Source organism: Aythya fuligula, chromosome 3 (assembly GCF_009819795.1).
Source record: "Aythya fuligula isolate bAytFul2 chromosome 3, bAytFul2.pri, whole genome shotgun sequence".
NCBI lineage: Eukaryota > Metazoa > Chordata > Aves > Anseriformes > Anatidae > Aythya > Aythya fuligula.
The window spans coordinates 198777-220777 of record NC_045561.1 but is presented as its reverse complement, the minus strand read 5'-3'; the positions used below and the strand labels follow the sequence as shown (position 1 = coordinate 220777).

Sequence of the window (22001 nt, the reverse complement as noted above, 5' to 3'; positions counted from 1 at the left end):
GAAGTACAAGCACCAGAGCATGTACGGTTCAGTTCTTCTTTCTGTGCATACCCTTGCTGATTGCTCAAGACAGGGTTTACAGCAGCTGGATTTCCCATTTAGATTACTGTGGGTAATATTGCTGACAGGCAATCAAGGGAGTATCTTCTTCTGGGTCTGTCCTATGTTGTTACCTGTCACAGCATCCTCAGTGAATGAATACTTCCATTTTATAACATGTCCTGCTTGTTTGCAAAGTGTGCCACCTTGAAGTTTCAAAACGTGGAAGAAATTGGAGTTGACACCTTTAGCACATCACCTTCTGACCATGTAGACTGCCTTCTTTTTTCCTTTGTGTGAGCTTAGCCACCTGAGGGCAGCTGATGACTGCAAGGTGTTGTAGAACACTGGGGATATATCTCAGTCACAGGAAGATGATTTCAAAAATTTTTTTTTTTTTTTTGAGAATTGAAAGTCTTAAACTTCTCTTGGTGGTGAGTTATATAAAGAAACTCTGAAGATCACATCATTTAGTAAGGCCACAGTCTGGCAGTGTAGTTGTATTGAAACAGAGACCTTGGGTGCTGATAACATGATCACAGAGAAGCAAGGTAAAACTCTCTTTTCCAAGAAACTTAGTCTAAATTCATGGTGAGACTCTTGAGGTCAGAAACCGGATCCACTTATCCTGAATGAAACAGCATCTGATATAGATGATGGTGTTTTTTTCTCTCGCTCTATCTTATTGTTCTTTGAAATAATTATATTTCTACATGAAGTCTCTTCACGGTTCGCTTCTACTGACAGATGCTGTTTCTGAGGCTAATTAGACCATGGAGTATGCCTGAATAGTACAGCATTACTGCAGAGTAAACACTTTCATCCTTCATTCAGAACAGTAATGACTTTGCCTTTGAGTTTGCTGCAAGGAAATAACTGCTATTGGGAACGTGTAGAGGCCATGCCAGGGGAGTCCTTGAATACTGTCCCTGGACTTATGTGGAAAATAGCTGTTGCCTTGCCATAGCTGTGATTGTGGGGTCTGTGGCTAAGGCCAGGACCTGAGGCTTGGCAATTTTACACGAACTAATTGACCATCTCTGGTCAAGCATGGTAAGAGTATGCAGAGAAAATGGGTGCTCTTGCCAGTTGTCGTGGCACAGAGAACAGCAGCTTCACAGAAAAATCACTTCTAACCTTTCAGATATGTGTTGCTCTGATGAACTGTGGTCTTCAGGAGGTCTCTGGCCTGCCTTTCTCCATCCATAAATGAAGTCTCAACTCAATCTGAATTTTGTAATATTTATAAAATAAATATTTATAAAAGGTATAAAAGATATAAAAAATATAAAAGGTATAAAAGCTATAAAAGGTATAAAAGGCAAGTAAACAGCGCTGGGTGTGCGGGGAGTCTACGCTCCACCAACACGCATACATGAACATCAAACATTCTAAATATACAGAACATTGTTTTTACATGCTAAACCCAAGTATGCCTATACATACGTACAATCAGAAAAGGTAACAAACAATCCTTTAAGTTCTATAACTTAACAACAGTCTCCATTTTCCATTCCTTTTCTTGATTATGTTATAAATGAGGTCTCAACTCAATCTGAATTTTGTAATACTTATAAAACAAATATTTCTAAAAGGTATAAAAGCTATAAAAGGTATAAAAGGCAAGTAAACAGCGCTGGATGTGTGGGGAGTCTACGCTCCACCAACACGCACACACAAACATCAAATATTCTAAATATACAGAACATTGCTTTACATACTAAATGCAAGTATGCCTATGCATATGTACAATCAGGAAAGGTAACAAACAATCCTTTAAGTTCCATAACTTACTAAAATCTAGTACGCCTATACATACATAAAATCAGAAAAGGTAACAAACAATCCTTTAAGTTCCATGACTTAACAGTCTCCATTTTCCATTCCTTTTCTTGATTACTAACAAGTTGCTCTCTACAGGTAACTTAAAGAAGGCTGTAGCGAGGTGGGGGTTGGTCTATTCTCCCACGTGCCTGGTGACAGGACGAGGGGGAATGGGCTTAAGTTGCACCAGGAGAGTTTTAGGTTGGATGTTAGGAAGAACTTCTTCACTGAAAGGGTTGTTAGACATTGGAACGGGCTGCCCAGGGAAGTGGTGGAGTCACCATCCCTGGAAGTCTTTAAAAGACGTTTAGATGTAGAGCTTAGGGATATGGTTTAGTGGGGACTGCTAGTGTTAAGTCAGAGGTTGGACTCGATGATCTTGAGGTCTCTTCCAAACTAGAAATTCTGTGATTCTGTCTACATTTTCCCATTCCTTTTGAACAATATGTCTTGCTTTAAGTTGTCAAGCAACTCAGTCTTCGGGCCTTATGTATCCCGTTCTTCCCAGATTGAAGAAAAGCATATCCATCTCCTTTTCAAGGCCAATAGGCCTGGGTCAAAAGGCACGTCCAGGTCAACAGGGGGCGTAACAACAAAGGCCTGAGATGGCTGTAGCAGCAGAGGGGCCCATGGCGATGGCGTAGCAGTCGGATCAGTAAAGGAGCCCGCAGCTCCCTCACTCTCTGGCAAGCCACACATTTGTGACTGTGGCTCCACATGGCTCTAAGGCCTCAGAGATTGCTCGCCAGGTGCCGAGCAATCCCACTGCAACCTTGTCATTTTTAGTTGCAGAGTCGTCCCACACCTTGACCTCAGTTTGGTCCCATACTTCAGGCTCATAAACTGTCCAATTATTAATAAGGAGAATAAACTGTAAGGTTACCAGGACAGTCCTTGTTCCTAAGGATGTATGATTCCCCATACTGCGCAACTGCTGACCAGCGAAGGGCAGTTGTGTGTGCGGCTCTGCTTCTCTCAGCTCGAGCTTCTCTCCAGCTTCGGTGTGCCCATTTCCAGTGACTTTCTGTACGAGCTTCTCTGAGCAGTTTGCTGAGTTTGGCCGAACCTATCTTCATGAGGCGATCAAAGTGCCTGTTCCCGTCCTGGTCTCCATTCTGCCAGCCTGTTCCTCTTCACTTCTTTTTCCTGCTTCTTTATTGATGTAACTTCATGTTGCCTTCTCTTTTTTTATCCTGAGGGCAGGCTCCCCTCTTATACCCTTCTCCCCACAGCAGTTCTTTTCCAAGCAATTTTTCATTGGTCAAACAACTTTGAATGTAACAACAACAGCAAACACCCATAAACATCCATGCCTTAATGGCTGGAGAACAAGAGAACCAGCTGGAGAACAAGAAACTGGAGACTTTATGGAGTCTCCTGAACCACCCTTCTTTGTTCCCTCTAAACTCTTTTATATTCCTGATGGCCTCGTCGTTAAGAGTCTAATGTTATCTCAACCATGGGGTTTTCCAACCCCCATGGCCACATTCCCAAATCTCCCCCTTCTTTATTAATATCAATCATTTTCTCGACACGAATTACCACTCCATATATAACAGTATCAACTAGAATAGCTGGAAGGAGGGAGGAATGCAGTTGGCTGAGGGAACGAAGCCTTGACATGCAGAGACCATAGGGCAGCCCCTGCAGACCCAGTCGTGGTTGGGCTGCGGCTCGGTTGAAGCAGCCACCTGTCCCTGGCCTCCCCATCACCTCAGGAGGCCAAGGGGCACGCACATGATGCCCCCCATCACATGCACAGGGGAAATGCCTTCTGCAAGAGCAAGACACCGAATCACGGCAGCTGCTGACGGCCTCTTCAAAATAATCATTTTCTGTGTGCAGATGAGGGCGAAGGCATCAAGCCGGCATGCATTCAGATGAGACAGGTGCTGCTTTCCCACAGTGCTAATTGTAGCTCCCTTCGCTTATTTCATGAGGGATCTGAGACCCAGCCCCTGTTTCCTAGCTAATCATTTCCTGGTGTCTCTCTGTGTGTATGCATTGTCATCCTGGTAAAAGTGGCAGCTGAGTACCCAGAGGCAGAGTCCTGGAGCTTGGAGTCGCGCTGTGTCTTGACTCAGTGCGGGTACTTGTCAATGGTGTGTTAGCAATAGACTTTTTGGTCAGTAAATGAGGTTTATTTGAAATATTTCTAGCACCTGCCCTCTGCTTTCACCCATCCATTTTCAGGTGCAAAGCCATAAGCTAGAAATGCTTTCTGAGAGTGACCTGTTAGCGCTTGCTCTAGCAAGCAAACAGCTCTTGCTGTTTCCCTTTCAACTTTTCCAAAAGAGCGTGGTGATGTGTTCTTGGGGTTTATCTGCTCTCTGCAAGGTGTCTTTAGGTATGCAGTTGCAGTTACCATGGAAGCAAATTACACACAAACACTTGGAGCAACGCATATAGCTGACAGAAGACAAATTATGCTAAGCTAACACCAAGGCAGAACAAAGAGCCTGTGCATAAGGGCCCATAGGCATGATTGTTGTGAGATTGCTGAGCCTTTGCCCCACAGAAGGACTCCAGTGTTTTTTTCATTATGTTTCTTAATAGTACTTGTGGCAGTTTTGAGTACTTGATAAAGCATCTGGGCTTTTTTTTTTTTTTTCCCTTTTGCAGCTCTCCATGAATTCCCCAATGACATCTTTACAAACGAGAACAGGAGGCATGGAGCTGTCATCCTGCACGTCCTTTGTGTAAGTTTTGTGACTGCATTTGTTTTCCTATCAGTTTGGACTGGATACCGTATGTTTGCTGACAGCTGATACCGCTCCCTACCCACAGTGTTTTCTGCTCTTGCACACGGACATTCCCCTTCTGTTCTAGTCATGGTTGAGGGTGAGTTTTAGTGACTCATCTGAGTATAGTGTTAATGCTCTCTTCTTAGTTTTTACAATAACTCCTAAAAGGCCAACCAACTGCAGCCCCTGAATGCGTGCTGTCAGCTGAATGAACTCATGCAAAGGGCTTTGCTGAAGCTATTGGGCAGCTGTGCAGTGCTGCCAGCAGAGCAGCGCAACCCCACGCTGCCAACTCTTGTGCCAAATGCTGCTGTGCAAGGAGATGCTCCCAGGTTGGTGGGACAAGGAGAACGTTCTCTGGCACATGGGACATGCTGGGACAGTTTGGTGATGTTATCAAGTCCTGGCTGCTGGCGTTTGCAGGCACTCTCCAGAGGGTGGCATCAAACAAGTGTGCCCCACTGCACTGTTGTCTCGCTGACTTTTGACCCTTTCACTGTCTTTATTATACTTGGCCAAATGCAGAGCTTAGAGACATGCTAAGTTAAACAACAGGCCAAAAACAAAACAAAACAAAAACCTCTCTCAAGTTGCTGAGGTGAGTATTTACTTCCTAAATACATCTAAGAAGTGATTGTAACTTCACATTTGCACAGTGGTCCTGGATTCGTCTGGGAATTCTAGAAAATGTTGGGCTTCAAAGTTCAGAAATGGGCCAGCAAGATTTTAGTAAATGCTGTTTTTAAAGTCTTACTAGTCAAAAAGGTGTGCAGTTTTGGGCTTGGAGTTTTGCGATCTCTGCTCCAAGCAAGTCATTGTAAATGCGGTGTATGAGCAAGGTCAAAATTCAGGATACTGGAAATAAATTTACTTGGATATAACCGTGGTGTGTTAGGTCACAAGACACTGTTACAAATCCATACAGGCAGCTGCAGTAATCTCACAGAAGGAAGCACTTTCCCTCCAGATCATTTTTTCAACTTTTGTTAGGTAGATAAAGACGATTCTTTTCTTTAATGTCTCCTAAATTTACGAAGTGCTGCCAACTTGGTAATCCTCAAGGGGGAGAAGACATTCTTAAGCAGCAAAGAAAATACCTGTTTGTAATGAATATTTAAAAGCATCTTATAATTTTTAGTCAACTTAAATGAGCAGTCACCATTAACTATGTTGAGTGATTCATGGTTTCTCTTTAAACATAAATTAGATTGTATTGTATCATGTAATGTGAGTGCTCTGTTATGATCTTATTTCGGCTAAACAGCTACAATAAATTGTTGAGTAACATCACTATTGACTTTGGCAAGCCAAAGGTTTCCAAGGTTCTATGGGAACAGTTAACTTTTGGATGTTTTAGAAAGCAAACCCTGGACCTAAGCTGGATTCTTCAGCACCCACAAGAATACTCCCAAAAAATCCAGATAAACCATCTCTCAGAGTCATACCTTGCTGCAGCTAGTCACCCAGAGCTGCTTTGTGTTTAGTGGAGAGAAAGACATCTTCAGCGGATCTTCAGCTGCCCCGTTGTAGATGTGGGGTAAAGGCCACAGGTTGGGTTTCACCTGCCTGTCTGTGGTCCACTCTGCAGGTCCTCCCCTACCTCTGTGCGTGCCCCACTTCAGCTGCGAGCCACAGGACCACCGGCTGCTAAACCACCGTGGCCACCATGCATGGGCAGCTTGAAAAGCCCCGCGCCACCAGGATCAGATTTCCGCGTTGTGCAAGCTCTGTGCCCTCCTGGCCCCAACTGCTGGACTGGTGCCCTTCTCCAAGGGCCTGGTGCGGAGCTTGGGGTTGTTTTTTAAATGGCATGGGGAACAGTGCTCCTGGGATTAAGTGGTCCTCAATGAACAGCCATGGAGAACATTCATGTGTCCCAGACAGCCTTGGCCTGCCGTTTCCTAATTTCAGAACGTTTGTCAGTTTTACTGTCACAGTCAGCATGTTGCGCGGCGCCTTGTGTGGAATTTCACACACAATGTAACATGCATCTTGGCTGATGGGTTTTATTTGTTTGTTTGCATGCTGGATGCTGATTATTTGTTTCTCTTGCAGTATTTGTAGCCTCACACAGTTTTTGTGTTTTGACATGGAAAGGTCACTCTTGATTGTTAATGCAAGAAGCTGTATTATCTGCTCTTAATCTGTATGGCAGATGTGTAAACCACATCATGAGGTCTTGCAAAATACTGGTACATAGTTTGTCCCCTTGTAACTCTACTGTGGGTAATATAGAAAAGTGTTATGAGAGTTTTTTAAGAAAAGGCTTACGTTCTTATAGTTAAATTCATCTCAGTATATGAAAAACAGCTTGCAGACTCTTGTGTAGCCACTCTAAGCAAAATATGATGTTTATAATAACATGCTGTTGCCTTGTAAACTTGTGTTTCTTAGATTTCAACACAAAAAATGTTTAAAAAAAACCCAAACCTGGAGTTACAGGAATAATTTTATAATGAGACCATGAAAAATAAGGGTTGCTAAAGTAATTCTTAATCTAAGTGGAATCTGTACCTCAACATGTCTTTTTCCAGGCTTTTTAAAAGAGGCAAGACCTGGACTGTATTTTTTCAGTCTTAGTAACAGTGAAATCACACAGTATTCTCATACAGTTGACTACATAAACTGTGAATTGGGCTGTTTTCCAGTCTATTTCAAATTATGATTTGGTCTTCATAATTGCTCTCAAGATAATTTGTTTTTCCATAGCTTTTTTGTCAGCTCTGAACAAGCTGAACATACTTTAACATACAACAAAGTAGATTTTTGAGGACTGAAAATCAAAGGTGAACTACCTGCTTCAGAATAAAAAGAAAAATCTGTTTTTAGTAAGAACTAGATGTAAGCATCTGTTGTCCCAACAGAAGCATGTCTGGTCACTTCCCCTCTAGCAAGCAGATGCTTCAGTCCCTTGGTGCGCTCAGCAGCTTTATTGGCTCTGAATAATGCGGTGGGTGGAACAGATGATCCCTGCCCAGCTAGCAGGACTGCCCATTGGCTGTCTTGTCCAGAACCCCACCACAGACAAGTCTGCGTTCAGAGGGGCATGCTCCACAACTACGCGGCTCCAGACAAACCCTCGCTGCTGAGGCTGCTGGAAGGTATACAGCCCATGACCACGGGCATCAGCTGAGAAGTTTCCCGGTGTCTTTCTGCCCTGAGCTGTGAACTTGTGAATCCTTAGGACAAACTTCCCTGTCTTTGGGCCTGGTCCAGCCTGTTGGATGCAGTAGGAAGCAGACAGAGCAATGGCAAATGCTTTGTCTCCTCTTACCATGGAGTATCTGTAACCTATTGTCAAAGAGAGAATTGATACTTTGAAAAAAGACAACTGTCAACTTTTAGCAACCTGTCTCTTTAGTCTTGATTGAAAGGGGTTGTCATTGTATTGGGGTAATCAATCTCCAATTCTGATTTTACCCTCAAGCAATTCAGTTACCAAATGTCTGATCAAATTAGAGCACGCACAGAACTGTACTTTGTAGGAAAAGACGCAGACAGAACCAACTGTCTCTGCAGGTTTGAGGAGACCGAGCTGTAAAATGAAAGAGACTTTGTTAAACTGTTTTTATTTATTTTACTAAAACCTTGTTCTCTTTCTCCCAATCCCCTTTTGCCAACATTTTTATGTTACTTTCTAAAAGACATCAAGGTAAAACTTGTTTATCAAAAAAAAACAGAGAACCAGGGGTCAAATTGTATGAACTGGGACTTTGGGGGATGCATTAAATAGCCTTTCAGGGGATTCCCAAGGCATCTTCCCCCTATTGTTTAATGACAGTGAAAACAGAAAGTCTTACACCTCAGCACATCCTGCAGTGAGGCTGTGAAGAATTACTTAACGTGTTCTGATGTTTCACAAAGATGATAGTAACTTACTAAACACTTTAAAAACCTAAGAGCAACTGGGCAGGAGCAATTTAGCAATAGTTTTAGTCAGTAGAAATGTAAAACACTTCAGTTCAAGAGGAAAGTGGGCCAATGAAAATGTATTGCTGGTTTGGAGCTATAATGTTTAATTTTCCCCTAGGTAATTCTTCATAGCTCATCAGCTGTTTGCTTGACTGCTATTAATGATTGTCATGTCCTCTCTGAGAAGAGGGCATGTTATCACAAACAACATCATGCCCACTAAATCACTCATTTGGGATGTTCAAATGGGAGGGAACCAGGGTCTGGCTTTTTAGAGTCCAGTGCTGTTCGTTACTAAAGGATTAAACATAAAGCCTGCAATCTGGGAGTGTCCCGGTACTTGAGAGCTTCATTTTGAAATCTTAACGTTGTCCCCAAAGGGATGTAGATTTCTAGATGTTCTCATAGCATTTTACCTTTTTTGATTTGTTCTGGTGGATTCATGCTGATGCCTGTGTGGACACTCAGTGATAGGCACCCGGTACCTCCAGAACCAGGGGCTGGAGATGGTGTCACTCAGGCACTTGTAATATGAGTGCTTGCAGCAGAAGGAGGGTTTGGGTGTTGCTGTGGGTTCCCCCAGAAGAGCCCAGAGGGATGGGCACTACCTTTCCTCCCAACTGCAGACTGGTCCCAGAACATGCTGATCCCCATTTCATTGCGGTCTTGTGCACGGTGTCCCCTTTTCCCAGTGCTCTGCAGTGCCAGAACACAAGCCGTCTGCGTGTGCCTGCGTGGGTATGCGTGTTGGTGTGCAGCAGCAGGTGAGCTCCTGCCAGAGCCCAGGCATGAGTGGCTACAGGGATCCTTCCTGCCTGCACCTGCAGAGGTTTGTCGGGGGAACAACTCTTGGAATGAGCTGCACAAACCGGGCTCCTGCCAATGGCTGCAAGCGGCTCAGAAAATTCAGGTCACTCTGTACCTGTCCTGTCTTTCCTTGTTGCCATGTCAGAGACCGGCCAGGTTGTGTTTCTCTGTCACAGAGATGTCTCCTTCTGCTGATGGTTTTGTGGTGCCCTAAACACACTTACTTTACTGATGACATGCAATACAAAGTGATAGTTATACACAGCTTGCTGCTGATCACATCCTGGTACCACAGCCCACTGCTACGAGTGAGCTTGGACTGTGTGGATTTCTTGCTTGGTTGTTGTTTTGTGTTGTGTTGTTTCGTTGTTGTTGTTTTTTAATTTCTGTTTATTAGTGGACTTCTAGGTGGTTTTGTATGTAGTCAGAATTAAGGAAAGCTCTGTGCTTGGTTGCAGTGGTTCCAGTGAAGCACTGTGGTGCAAGGTGGCATGTGCATCACTTATAACAGGTTGTCATTTTGGAGGTGAAGCAGGTCAGATTGGCAAACAAATTTCACGTAAAACAAACAAACAAACAAACAAAACTAATTAACTTCTTAGGAGAACCATGCCGTATGCATTCTTTACCAAAGAAATGCAGAACCTGTTGATGGAAAAAACAATGAAGCTCAACTCATCCAAGCAACTAGTATTGGGGGACACAAAAGACCTGAAGTTTGAGCTACAAGAACAGTGACACAGTGGTGCTCTGCTTGTGATGTTTTCTGTCAAACTTGATTCCTTTACTGAGGATGAGTATTTAGAGTAATCTCTAGATCTGTAGCTAAATTGATCCTAAATTCAGCCTGATCATTATAATATAGGAAAATTATGAACAAGAATTATGTACAGATGCTAGTTTAATGATAGACAGGCTACCAAAAAAAAAAAAAAGTGAAACAGAATAGATCCTTATATAGGCCAAGTCTGTGTAAGCTGTCCTGGTTATTTCATAAAGTAAAGTGATATAAAGCAGATTTCCCAAAATAAAGTAGGGATGAATATCTCTCAGCTGTGACATCTTTAACTGTTGAGAACAAACTTTTAAGTAGAAAGGTAAGTATGTATCTGAGCCTTGTAGGTATGGGACCTGTGCTTGGTACCTCCAATCATGTGCTGTGTCTGGAAAATATATACAGCTCTTTCTTCAATTTAATGCTGCTTCAGGCTGGAAGTCCATCCTTGCCTTTTCAGCACCCATTGGATGGAACAGAGATGGAATTGTGTTGGGGTGGGCAATGGCTGCTAGCACTGGCTGCTTGGGGAGGGTTGGATAATAAGGCTAGCGTGGTTCGATCCTTCAGCTGGAAGGTGACTTGGCACGTGGCTGACAGAGCCTGCAGTCATATGGGGCTTGGATGGGAGTGGAAGGGATGAGCTGTGAGGCAGGACAAGTCCTTCATCCTCTGTCCCTTGGCATAGCTCAGCTGCCAGGAGGAGTCAGGAGGGCGCTTTCACCACTGCTCATCCCAAGGCTTTTGCTCCCATTCTGTAAATCATCTGGCAGGCACCTTCAGTCTGTCCACAGCAGCATCTCTGGCTTAGGAGAGTGTTCTCCAAACATCTGCTGAACTGCCTCATTGCTACCTCATTACACTCTAAACCCTCTGTGTTCCTGTACCACAGTGCCCTAAAATATATTTGGCTGTGATTGAAGAGGTGCTCAGCATAATTCCATATCATACTGACCAAAATTTTCTTGTTTCCTTTTGATACCCCCCTACTCTCGGAGTGAAGCTGCTGCCTCCTACAGCACTTAGACGTTCCTGTGGAACGTTTCTGGCTTTCGCTCAGTAAAGGAGGCTCTAATGCAAGGATGGAGACTGGTGCAGGAAATTCAAAGGGATGCTGGACAAATGTGAGCAATAATCACCAATGTCCTGAGCAGCAGAATACGTTTTTCAAGTAAGATGTTTAATCTACTTTCACGTAGAGATTGCAATTACTTCTCTGATGCTTGTTTATTTGAAGCATCATATAAAAACCAATCCTAATGTAATACTTAATCTGGAATTTATAATCTTTTAATACAGGGTCATTATATTTCCATCATTTTTTTAATGGCCTTTTGTGGAGGAGAAGTGTCTTTTAAGAAGGTTGCCTATTCAAAGATTTTAATGTCTTCACTTTAGCTGAATGCGACCAAGCAGTGCTTGGGGTTGAGACGTACTTCTTGTCCTCCCCATCATCTCACTCCATTGCCACTACACCTCTCGCCTCAGCTCTACCCCAGCCCATCCACATTCCTTCAGGCCCTGCCTTTGTCCCCAGTAGCTGCGTGCAGGTGGAGCTGACTTCAGCAGTGCTGCCCTGCTGCCTTCCTGAGCCATATGAAGCTTGCTTGTGTTTGTTGAAGGCTGAGGCAATACGACCCCTTGGATTCACATTGGTTTCACCTTCTTTGCAATGTGAATTCTTCCTTTGGCACTGCCCAGCCAGGTTCACAACCAGCTGGGTCACTGAAGCCCTAGTTGTGTTTAGGATTTAGGGAAGCTGTGGGGGTTTGCCCCTTTGCTTGTAGGGGAAAGAGGTAAGTTCATTAATGTACAGCTGGCACTTCAGTGCTCACCTCCCTGTGTCATCCAGTGTCATCACAGACACAGTCTGGGTGAGTGCTCCTAGGTGCCACCAGTGCTGGCTGGAACAGGGAGGCAGTGGCTTGGCGTCACCCCGCACCCCAGGTAAGTGCAGGTGTGCCTGTATATGCCAGCTGGGAGCACCACATAGTCACATGAAGCTGAGAGAGGCTGGCCAGCAGAGGAGCAAGCAGTTGGCACAGTAACAGAGCCACAGCTGAACTTGGGTGGAAGCTCAAACCACCTAATTGGCTGCAAAAGCTTAAAGCCGTGCTGTTTGCGTTTGTCCATATTTGACATATGGAACAGAGTTGCTTGCCCTGATGCTGGCTCTCTTCCTTCTTTCCACATTAAGTAGCCTGGACTGCTGTCTGACCTATATCTTTACAAATCTGACTTGCGATAAAATTTAATTTTTTGTGTGTGTTCCTGCTGGCCCAAACTCTAAGCTTTATTTTTGTTTGTTAAAAAACAAACAAACAAAAACACTTTCAAGGAAGCAATGTTGTCATCACGTGTTCACTTGCCAAAGGTAATTGCCAGTATTTTAGCTTGTGAACCAAGTTGTTTTCTCACAAGATACTCCATAGATTTGGACTCCTTATCCTGTATTGCATTCAAGCCAATTAAATTAGGAAAGACTCCCAGCCATAACCAGAATTGTGACAACAATGAGGTCATTAAAAATAAATGCTGAAGTCAGTATGGGTTCAGCCTGATCTGTTCTGTCAGCCTGGTGTAAAACTTGCTGAAGTCGCCCACAGCAGTCTTCCTGATTTAGCAGGCTTTGGTTAGTGCTTTCAGCAGGCATGGCAGCTTGGTGTTCCCCAGCACCTCCAAAAGGATTAGAGAAAGTGTGGTGGTAGTTTCTTCACATTCATTTTTTCCACTCCTTCCTGATTTCAGTCCCCCTTTTTTAGCTTTTCTCTTGTACCTGATCCTACAAATGCGTAAGACAGAGTGGACAAAAGAAAATTCCATTGTCACCTTTTTGGCTTGTGATTGTACACTCTAAAAATCATTAGAATGCCATGAAATGTAGCTTTTTTTACACATGTATGGTTACTGGGACATGGGTATGCTTTCCTGCTATCGTTAACATTGGAGATGATGCAAAACCACCTGTCACATCATTTGAGCACTCATTTAAAAACTCTCAGAAACATTTGCCTGAACTTAAACTGATGGACACCTGGCATCTGGTTTCTGTCCAGGCTAAAGCTACCTGCAGCATACCACGTAGTGTGCAGGAGTTCTGCATGATCTGAAAAAATAGTAGGAGCACAGAGGAGAAGAAGACTGTGCACCATATATTGAGGTAGATGTTGAAATGACCTGATCTGGCAGAGGGTGTGGGAACTGGGTGGGGGGGCATGCTGTCTGCTTTTGGCTGTCTGTTTTCTATCTACCTGTCTTTGTTCGGGAGAATTTGGCTATCACAACCATAGCAGATTGCAGGAATCCCAAGGAACCATATGATGCCCAGCGCTCTGTGACTGTAGATTATATCAAATACAGAGAGTGCACTCAATTTAGAGGGATGATGGTGTACAGATTAATGCTCTTGAAAGGCATTGCTGTGCGTTTGGGAAAGGAAAATGACAGCATGGCCCAGGCAGATTAATATGATTAGCAGATTAAAAAATCCAGGCTGATGTTGGGCACCTGCTATCCATTGTATTTCAATGGGACTTGGTCACTTAACTCTCAGAGGCTGCTTCTGATCATGCTTCCTTTGCACAAGGTTTGTGAGGCATTTGCTTCCTTTACCTAATTAACTGTCCAGCTCTGAATCTTCAAATTGGCGTTAAAATCATCCATTGTGATGAAATTCCTATCTCTAATACTGAACAAGTATATTTGGATTATTTTTGAGCTTGAAAAGATTGTTTGGCAGAGTTTTTCGTAGAAATTATTGATTTTTTGCAGTAGAGTAATAATTAAATAATTATGTTCTAGCAAGTTTGTTTTTATTTTTTTTTGGTGGGGAGTGGGTGTTTAAACCTGGAAAACTGTAATGACATCAGAAATGGGTTGCAACGAAGGGCTGTGTGCACGGGGTGCAGCTCCTAGCGGGGCGCTTCTCTACCAGAAGTGGGCGGTGAGATCATAGCAGGGGAATGAAGAAGGAGCTCAGGTGTCCATTTCTCCTGCCTCACCGTGCACAGCCCTTCATACTCCTTGTTCCAGATATATCTGGCTGCTGCTGCGCAGTCTGTTCCAGGCTTATGTCCGGGACCTCACCTCTCTGTTTACATGCATACAATTTAAGGATCTCTCACATACATGTGCTTTTACATGCATGCAGCAATAAATAAACCTTTGCTGATACCATAGTCTGCTAGGAATGAGAGCCAAGATGGTGAGGTAGCATCTCTTGCAACAGTTTTTTTGGCAGCATGCGCAGATAGATTGTTTCTGGTTCCTCATGGGAATGCCAAATTAAATAGATATGCTGCATGCCTCGTACCAAGGAGTGCTGTAAAGGACAAGTGCTGGCCTGTCTTACAGGTCGTCCAAGGGTACAGTTGTGCTCTCTTCTCTCCCACTTCCCCTGTTGTGCAGAACACTTGGCTTTAAAACTCTGCTAGTTTGTCCCAGATAACATGCAGAAAACAAGCTCCTTTTGTCTTTTTTTTCAGAACACTAGTATTTCAAAAGCTGCTGCTCCTCAATAATCCAGATTTTCACAGAATATAATAATAAAAAAGCTTTGCACTACACAACAGAGAGAAAAGTTAAGGGCAATTAAGTAATATCCAGAGATTATTTTTTTTTAAATGTCTTTATGATAAAGTGCTGGCAGTTTCTGATAGCTTGATAGAACTTTTATCTAAATACTTAATGATCTTTCTGTTAAATCCCAGAGAGCCCCATGAAGTTTTCTTACAAGAGAAAACTTTTTTACAAATGTATATCAAAACAAGACTAAGATAAGTTGGGACACTGCAGTTCAGTTTCTTTGCTTGACAGTCTCCAAACTCAACATTTTCTTTTCTCTTTTGCAGGCCATGTATATGTTTTATGCTTTAGCAATTGTCTGCGATGATTTCTTCGTCCCTTCATTGGAAAAGATTTGTGAAGTAAGTGTTAGAAATTTGTACGTGAGTTTGTGTGCTGTTTTGGCAGCAGTTCTCCTTGAGAGCCCGAACGTGTGATGATGGTGTATTTACTCTTGTCTTAGACTGTTCCCCATGCTTTTTGTTTACTTGCTCAGCACTGGCTGTGTGAGTTGGCTCAGCTTCATAGTTCTCGCTTGCAGGAGATGTGCTGCATGTCTCCTGGTGGGTGAACTTGGTTGATATTCCCTCATAAAATTAGCAGTCTCCTCTTAAATAACACTGCCTATGTATGCATCTTACTTCTTCTTGAAAAACGGAGACCATGTATAACATAGGAAAAGCACATTCTCTGTAGCAGTGATTCGCAAACTCCACCTCCCCCTGACCCTGCAGGCTCCTGTGACAATGCTGGCTGCAGTGCAGGTTTCCAGGCAGTGAGCCCAGCAGAGCCTGCTAGCTTGTCCTGTGCTCTGCCCCCTCTGTGGATGGAACCGTGCCCTGGAGGTAAGGGGGCTGGGAGAGGGTTGTGAAGGTGTGCGTTGCCCGTAAGGAGCGGCAGTTCAGTTCAGTTATGACTTTGGGCATGGTACTCAGTTCTCCCATGACTTGGAGGCTAATAACATTTTATCTGTTGACTTTTGCAAGGAAATACTGATCTACGGGGTGTTTCTGAGTTTCATACAGCATTAACTTAAAACTTAGAAACCTCCCAAGCATCAGACTTGGAAAGAAAAGAATGCACGAGAGAGTTTAGATGCATTGGTAAAAATGCAGACGAAGGGAGAGGTGCAGAGCTCCTAGCCGGTGGCCTGAAAGCAGCGTCCTGCCCCACACTGCCCATGGGACCAGGGAACTGTACCTCCCTCCCGCTGCCCAGCCAAGGTAGGCCTGCTTTGAGCTGACTTGCTGCGGAGCTGGGCTTGACTGCCTTGGCTTTGGACAGAAATGAAGGCTTGGTTTAGATTAAGGATGCTGCAGAGCGTTAGGTTCAGGTCAGCTGTAAAGACAATCTTCAGCACTTCCAGCAACTGCAAGGAGCTCCATCCTTCTTTTCCTAAGGCTGGTGTGCAGAAATTTTAGGAGACAGGGACTGTGTCTTAGCCTGAATCAGCTCAGACAGCAGCAGGAAAAACATAGACCATGTGCCTGAAGTGACACATGAAGCAAGCCCTCCCCAGTGTCAATCTCAGACAAAGAAATCTCTGCTGCGTCTAGACAATATGGTTCATTCTTGCCAGCATGACATCTCCGTCATCTGGAGGAGATGCCTGCTGGTCTGCCCGCTAGTAAGTGTCGCTCAGCACAGCTGTAACTGGGACTAAAGAAGGGGCATGGGAGATGACAGGAGAAATCATTTGTGATGACAGCTCTAATAGAATCTGACTCTAAAGTAACTTGATATTTGTAGTTCAGCACTCTACCACACTGCCTGGTTTTCTTCATCAAAAATAAGTCCCGAGGAACTCCCACTACTTTGGTGCATAAATACTCAGGTGACTGACAGATGATGACGTGGCAGGATGTTCTGTCCTGAGAAGTTCCTGAGCTCTCTAGGAGAATCTAGGCTGAATCTGAATACAGCCAGTTTATGAGATTAGGGGAAGGGAGCCTGGTGTTACCAGGAAAGTAGACAGGGTTGTGAAAGTGGGGATTTAGGATGCTGGAGATGAAGACATGCTGAGTTATTTAATCTCCCCTCTCCAGAGCAAGGAAGCCCTGCCAGGAAACTTGGGTCCAGAAGGCCAGCTCAGGCCACTGTAGATGGATGAAACCTGAGCTGAGGAGGTAATGTCCAGGACAGGCTTGCATTTTGGGGTGCCATCTATAGGCCTGCTGTGCAGAGAGACAGATAGAGCCAGAAGATTGTGGGAAATTATTTTTCTTCCCTACTGAGCACTCATTAGATCCCATCTACACATACATTTTGATCATGTGGCCTTGCTTACAACAGAGGTCTGGTCTGGGTCTAGAGAGAGCTAGCTCCTGTAATAACTCTGCCACTGACTCTCCTATGTGGCTTAGGATCAGCTATGTCACTTTTCGGTACCTCTGTTTCCTGCACTGGTCAATAGAAACGTTTTTTCTCAGCTGCATTTAGAAGTAGTGATAGGAAACACCATATACAGTGTTCACAGTTCCTAACTTTGCCGGTGGTGCACTTAGTTATAAATCAGAGGTTCAGAGACTGGAGGAGTCCCTCTCCTTTTACCATCATTAGCCTCTCTAGGCTCTCTCTACAGAAGGTCTGTAGGCTTCAACACTTGTCAGTGATAAAGGTGCAAGTGGCAGAAGTTACAGCACCGTTGTTCTCCTAACAAGTTTTCAGAGTGTTTGGTTTTGCATGGGCATCTAATGTCCAAAAAGCAAACACCCTCCCCATGTGACTTTAATGTAATATTTACAACCCCCTGTTCCTAGAAGGCCACTTTCAGTTGACTATATCTTCATTTGTTATTGTCTCAGTGTTATGGAACAACTCTTCATATGCTTTGACAGTTATGAACCACTGTGTTACCCAACACTGTTGCAGGAAGCACAGCCGAAAGCACGACAGACACCAGTAGAGTCAGATCATGCTCCATTTTATTGCCTGAATAGCCTAACTTTTATAGAGAACTTAACAGGGGTGGACAGTGTTTCACACAAGATTATTGGTCAAAAGCACTCAGACAAACAGCTACAAGAAAACAACCCCACCTGCAAGAAAACAACCCCCTTGTGATTAGCAGTCACATAGACCTTGTCCTTGAGGCCAGCTACTGGTAACAATATTTTCCTGAATTCCTCAATTGGGCGATGTGGGAACACTGTCATGGGAACTTCTCATAGTTGCCCTGGTAGCTTGGTTTGCTCAGCTACAGCAAGCCATGGGATTTTTGCTGTTTCAAGAAATCCCTCAACAATTCCCCCTTCTTCTTTTGAGCAAACCAAGCTTGACACAGCAGTTTTACAGGTAACTCTTTAGCTATACTTACAACACACAACGATGATTACCACCACCATAAACCAAATCCTTAATCCCCTTGTGATTAAACCCAGCAACCATCTACACTTTGTTTCAAACAAGTCAGTGAACCATTGATTGAAAGGATTGATACCATATTGAATCTTTCTCATGTGCTCTTTCAGGAAAGTAATGGATTTGTGAATAGACTCATTATGATCAGAAAGGTTTAAACGGTACATTCCCTTAAAGTCCTCACACCCATTCCTTTGAGCCAAAAGCAAGATCCTGTAAAAGCAGATGTCGCAGACTATTTTGATCTGGTAACATCTCCTCAAGTATCTCTGTCGTGGCATAGGCTTGCCTCTCGGCCCAGCATACCAATTTTTCTAAGTTGTTATGTGTGGCCGCAGATGCCACTCCAGGCACTGAAATTGCTAATGCCGCTCTAGCTGCAACCCCACACAATTCAACATTATCATTGCAATCCAATGCAAGCAATGTCCATTTATGTCTGGTGATCTCACGCAACTGTAACAAGCTAGGAGCAAATACAATGAGTTTATCTATGTAACATGGACATCTGATAGCATTTGCAGGGATACCTTGCCAGGCCCCATCCCCACAAATCAGAAGCACATCAGGAGGTAAGGCCAAAGCTGTACAATTGTTCCAAACACTGTAGTTGTTACCCCTTGTCTCCATGCTATAAACCCCTAAACCCTGCTTAGCAGCGTCATTGCAATCACAGGTGTTATTTGTGTCTTTGTACCAGTATGACCTTTTCCAGGTTCCTGTAGCAGGAATCATCTGATATCCACGGCTACGTTCACTTTTGTAGCCACCTTTCAGGTTGATACACATTTGACTACAGATACCAAGGTTTTGACATTCATCAATGTCTCCACAGTTTCTCTTGTCTATAAACTCAAACCCAGCTGGACAGTCACATTCATTTATGATGCATTCCTTCAGGGGCTCATCACCCCAGTCCTTGCAGTCTCTCTGCTGGTTACACACTTTATTGATATCTATGCATTCTCCACTTCTGCACTTGAATTTGCCAGGTCCAGAACACTGAATAACATTGTTACAGTTTGCTTCATCAGTGCCATACAGACAGTCTCTCACACCACTGCACTGCCTACTCCCATGGACACAGTTCCCATCTTCACATCTGAAATGGTCTGGCCTGCAGGTCCGAGAAGGGCAGTTAATTTCATCACTTCCATCCTTGCAATCAGGATCTCCATCACATCGCCACTTCTTGTGGATACATTCACCTGAGCCGCACTGCACCTCACTCGTAGCACACTTCACTGGAGGTGCAGGCTGGCGGCCACACTGCTCCAAAGATTCATCCGAGTGGTTGGAGCAGTCAGCATCATCATCACACACCCAGCTGATAGGGATGCAGGTAGAACTCTTGCACTGAAACTCATGAACACCACAGGTAGGAGGTGCACACTCCAACTCATCGCTACCATCACTGCAGTCATCTTGAACATTGCAGACAAAGCTTTTGGAAATACATTGCCCACTACTGCATGTGAATTCTGCTGCACTACAAGTCACAATGCCACAACTCTCTTCATCTTCTCCACTGTCGCAGTCCTTTTCACCATCACATTTCCAGGACACTGGGATACACTGGGTTGACTGAGGACCACACCTGATTTCATTTACCCGGCATGTTCTCGTATGACACAGCTCAGCACTCTCATCAGACCCATTTTCACAGTCCGGATCCCCATCACACTGCCATCTATTTGGCACACACTGACCACTGTTGCACACAAAGTCAGATTCAGCACACGTCTTCTTCACACAAGCAGTCTCATCACTGCCATCTGAGCAGTCTTCACATTTTGCTCTAGCACCGTCGGCAGCAGTGCACAGGCCGGCGAGGGCGAGCAGCAGGCAGAGTGCCCCGCAGCGCGGCAGCGCCTGCCGCCGCCCCGCACCGTCACCTGTGTCACTTATACTACTCCTATTACCCATGCTGTTAGTGTCAGTGGCATCCTCCTGGCACCGTTTCCGTCTTTGTCGCCCCTTACTCTCCCCCTTTTCTTTTTGCCACTGACCATTCACCACAAATGGATGAGACACATGATTACTAGTTAGGAAAGAGAGTGTAACGTCTGCTATACGGCTGCAGGCCGTGCCAGCTGCAACCCTAGAAGCTGTTTGTGAACGAGCCTGACGGTGGTCATTTGGCGGTGTAATCTGCTTCTCTGCTCTCCTGCCCTGCAATAGAGCTAAATCGTCATTAATAGTCTGTAGAATGTGGCAACCCCACGGAATGTTATCCAGAAACATAGTTATAACACCGATCTGGGGACGAATAGTCTTTTTTTGCATTGCAAGATAACTTCTTATAAAAAGAATGCCAGAGAGAAGCAGCACAGCCGCTGCTGCCGCTGCCTCCATGGTTACGTCAGACAGGCTGCAGAGTCCTGATCTCCGCCCCTCTGCTCTGTGCCGACTCGCCACACGGTGAGGGTCGGCCGCCATTGTCCACTGACGCCTCTGGTCTCCCGTAGCAACTCGATCTCGGATGGCCCGTATCGCACCGCGATTCCGCGTCTCTCCGCGATTCCGCGTCTCACCGCAATTCCCTTTTCCGCGTCTCTCCGCGATTCCGCGTCTCACCGCGATTCCGCGTCTCTCCGCGATTCCTTTTTCCGCGTCTCTCCGCGATTCCACGTCCCGCCGCAACTCCGTTTCCCGCGGCCCTCCGCAAATTCCACGTCCCGCCGCAACTCTAATTCCCGCGGCCCTCCGCAAATTCCACGTCCCGCCGCAACTCTAATTCCCGCGGCCCTCCGCAAATTCCACGTCCCGCCGCAACTCCGTTTCCCGCGGCCCTCCGCAAATTCCACGTCCCGCCGCAACTCTAATTCCCGCGGCCCTCCGCAAATTCCACGTCCCGCCGCAACTCCGTTTCCCGCGGCCCTCCGCAATTCCACGTCCCGCCGCAAAACCCCGTTCCCCGCGGTTTTCCGCGTGTCTCAGCGGGAATACCACGCCTCACCGTGAGTCCTGTGTACCGTGTTTCTGGGCCGGTGTCCGGTCCGCTCAAGCGCCGGTCGGATGGGCGCTCCGAAGTCCCGACGGCGCGGCGAGGTCGCGGCGCCGCTGGTCCCGGCGCCGCTGGTCTCCTGGTCTACCTGCGTTCGGATGTGCCGGCGCCGCTGGTGTCCCGCTGCGCTGCGATGTTTGTCCCGGCGAAGCTGCGATGTTCCGTTCGGGTCCTGTTCAGGTCTCAGCCTGTTCGGGCGCCATATGTTGCAGGAAGCACAGCCGAAAGCACGACAGACACCAGTAGAGTCAGATCATGCTCCATTTTATTGCCTGAATAGCCTAACTTTTATAGAGAACTTAACAGGGGTGGACAGTGTTTCACACAAGATTATTGGTCAAAAGCACTCAGACAAACAGCTACAAGAAAACAACCCCACCTGCAAGAAAACAACCCCCTTGTGATTAGCAGTCACATAGACCTTGTCCTTGAGGCCAGCTACTGGTAACAATATTTTCCTGAATTCCTCAATTGGGCGATGTGGGAACACTGTCATGGGAACTTCTCATAGTTGCCCTGGTAGCTTGGTTTGCTCAGCTACAGCAAGCCATGGGATTTTTGCTGTTTCAAGAAATCCCTCAACACAACACCACCAGTAAAATGAGGTGATAATAAGCTTTACCTAATTGTGTGTGAAAGAAAAAAAGCATAGCAATAGAATAGTATGTCTGGCATACTTCTGTTAAGAAGTTACTGTTCAGAAGAAAGATACTGTGTCTTTAGAGATTATCAAAATGGGTCATATAAGCGTATCAGAATTTTATTTTTTCTATTGCTCCGACTTCATTTTCTCCCAGAAAAATACACACACACACACACACAAAACAAACAAACAAACCACCCAACCCCATAGCTGACCTTTGTCTTGTTATTTGTGTATTTTATGTATAATTGAGCAGTTCTGCAATTACATGATAGCAAAAGACATAAGCATTCTTGTTTCCTGCTCCAACCAACTTTTCATTTTATC

The 22001-nt window shown here is 44.9% G+C and overlaps 1 protein-coding gene across 3 annotated transcripts in view; it reads left to right on the top strand.

Moving 5' to 3' along the window:
* Positions 1–4506: 4506 nt before the first annotated feature.
* Positions 4507–22001, top strand: part of RIN2 (Ras and Rab interactor 2) — a 182233-nt gene continuing 164738 nt past the window's right edge. For all 3 annotated transcript variants that reach the window (XM_032183768.1, XM_032183770.1, XM_032183769.1), the window contains exons 1-2: positions 4507–4562; positions 14952–15026. In XM_032183768.1, the coding sequence (XP_032039659.1) occupies positions 14955–15026 (72 nt within the window). In that variant the 5' untranslated portion in view covers positions 4507–4562; positions 14952–14954. The remainder of the gene's footprint in view (positions 4563–14951; positions 15027–22001) is intronic.